Source organism: Mesoplodon densirostris, chromosome 13 (genome assembly GCF_025265405.1).
Source record: "Mesoplodon densirostris isolate mMesDen1 chromosome 13, mMesDen1 primary haplotype, whole genome shotgun sequence".
Lineage (NCBI taxonomy): Eukaryota > Metazoa > Chordata > Mammalia > Artiodactyla > Ziphiidae > Mesoplodon > Mesoplodon densirostris.
In genome coordinates, this window is record NC_082673.1 from 21179917 (window position 1) to 21182660 (window position 2744).

General features: G+C 41.3%; 1 protein-coding gene across 1 annotated transcript; it reads right to left on the bottom strand.

Annotated features, from left to right (window-relative positions):
• Positions 1 to 1263: 1263 nt before the first annotated feature.
• LOC132500884 (3-oxoacyl-[acyl-carrier-protein] reductase-like) lies at positions 1264 to 2307 on the bottom strand. The gene is given in 2 exon segments (XM_060116209.1): positions 1264 to 2004; positions 2006 to 2307. Coding segments are annotated over 2 exon segments (726 nt in total). The 5' UTR covers positions 2279 to 2307; the 3' UTR covers positions 1264 to 1551.
• Between the last annotated feature and the right edge of the window lie 437 nt (positions 2308 to 2744).

The following is a 2744-nucleotide window of genomic DNA, read 5'->3' on the forward strand; positions in this document are numbered from 1 at the left end:
TTAAATGTTTACATAAAATCATTTCGGCTCCAATAAAACTGTAAAAAGATTGCTGTTTAAGGTGCAATAAATATTTAAAACATTTTAAAAGGACAAATTATAGAAATCAACATGAATCCAGTGACATTTAAAATGCTCACGGTATTCCCCACAAAACAGTTCAATGCAAAGTAGGCGTCATCTGATGTTTTCACTCAGTTTGTGTCTTAAACTCTAATCTCAGGCAAACATCTTCTTTTAAGACTAATGCTTAACCTGTTCCTTGTAAAGACATTTAACTCACTGTTACTGCATATTTACTTATTTATGATTGTTCATAATTATTAGTTTTCTAAAATGTCAGGCAAGAATATTATTATTGCTGTTTTTAAGTAGCCTGCTAAACTGTTTTTGTGGATTTAAAAAAACAAAACAAACAAAAACAAAAAACGAAACACTTCCACTTCCTAAGCTGATGAGATCTACGCAGCTCACAACTGTACCAGGTGTTAAAACAGTAAGAGTTAACCCTCACCATCTTTGAGAACTTCCACAGGATGGGTCAACTGTCCACACCTGCACTTGCATTTTATTGAGCCCAGTGGCTCAAGGAGGAGCAATGCCACTCAGAGAAACCAAACTCCACATTCATTTCAACCTGTAAATCAAATGACTGTCTAAGGGGCAAAAGGGATACAATGTTTAACTCTAGCAGGGCTGCTGAGGTATTGACACCTACCCATGCCCTGTAAATACTCTTACTTTGGCAATGGCCTCCAAGGTTAACTTCTGGAGTATTCAGCCTGATACAACAAAACAACTAATGACAATTAGACCATATAATTTTTCCCACTTTTGCCACAAAATGTATAAATTAACATCTGTTTATATCACTTGCAAAATGCCTATACAGTCAGCTCTACACATCCATGACTTCCACATCCATATTCAACCAACCACGGATAGAAAATATTTTTTTTTTAATTCCAAATTCCAAAAATACACTGCATTTCCACTGTACTTCAATTATTTACACAACCTTGTCACTGTGTTAGGTGTTATGCATTATCTAAAGATGATTTAAAGTATACGTAGGTTAGTGGGAAGCAGCCGCAGAGCACAGGGAGATCAGCTCGGTGCTCCGCGACTGCCCGGAGGGGTGGGATAGGGAGGGTGGGAGGGAGGGAGACGCAAGAGGGAAGGGATGTGGGAACAGATGCACATGTACGACTGATTCACCCTGCCACAAAGCAGAAACCAAAAAAAAAAAAAAAGTATACATAGGTTATATGCAAATACTATGGAGGCTGCGGTATGTAAGGGACTGGAGCATCTGAAGACTCGGGGGCTCCTAGGGCAGATCCCTGTGGGTACCGAGGGTGACTACACACTAACACTGCTGCAGCCTGGAAGGTACGTGTCATTTAGAAAGCACAGCTGGTCACATACTGTCCTCTACAGACATATTCATATAAAGATGGAAATCAACATTTGTAGCATCAGTAGGTTTGATTAGCGAATGCAGGTATAACACTGTGTGCCCTTGACTCTAATAATAGCCATATCAGTTGGCTACATGGTGAGCTGCAAGCCTCCGTCCACCACCAGGACGTGCCCTGTAATGTATGGAGACTCCAAAAGAAACACAACTGCATGGGCCACATCAAGGGGGTCTCCAAACCTCCCAAGAGGGATGTTTTTCTTTAAATGTTCTTCTTTCAAGTCTTTCGTCATATCTGTATGAACAAATCCTGGCGCAACTACATTCACTCTAATTTTCTTTCTTGCTACTTCTTTAGCAAGAGAGCGTGAGAACGCAACTAGCCCGCCTTTACTGGCGCTGTACACGGACTGGCCAGAACTGCCTTTTACACCTGCAACGCTTCCCACATTCACAATGGACCCTGCCTGCTGTTTGATCATGGTCTTCATGGCAGCTCTACAGGTCAGCATGGAGCCCCAGAGGTTAGTATGAAGCTGAGACAGCATGTCTTCGGCATTTGTCCTTACTAAGAGGTTATCCCTTTGTGACCAACCTGTTAATTCCAGCTGCATTTACCAAGAAATTAACTCGACCTAAGTTCTTCTCTATCTCTTCAAATGTATTTTGAACATCATGTTCTTTGGCAACATCACAGCTCAATGCCAAATGATCTCCGCCCAGGTCCCCGGCCACGGCTCTGGCCCCCTGCAGATTCCGGGCGACGATGGCCAGTCGGTAGCCTCTCTGGGCCATCAAGCGGGCCACCGCCCTGCCGATGCCCCGGGAGCCTCCGAACACGGCGCACACCCTGTCCATCTGGGACGGGGAGCTGCAGACCCGGAGGAGGAGGGTACAAGGGCCTGTAATGGTTTATTTTTGTTACTAACATTCAAGTAGTTTTTTATTTCATATTTCTTAGTACTTTTTACTAACTGAAAACTATAATGATACTATTAACACAAGAAAGATAAAACATTGTTATTTTTATCATCGTTTTTCTCTTAAATTACTTAGAATAAATTAGTATTCATCACGTTTTTATATCAGCATATCTAGACTTTTGAATGATCAAATATTAAATTGTTAAGACAAAAAAATGTGCCTATTATTAAGCTTATCACATTTATTCTATTCTGGAGCATATTAGGAAGGGCATTTGTCAAAACCGCCATTTATTTTGGGGTAAAAAAAAAACTGCATTACAGACTACAACATATGTGAATGGAAACCTTGTCGAATGAGAAGGGCTCAGTTTGCCTGAGCCACGTGAGACACTCAGACA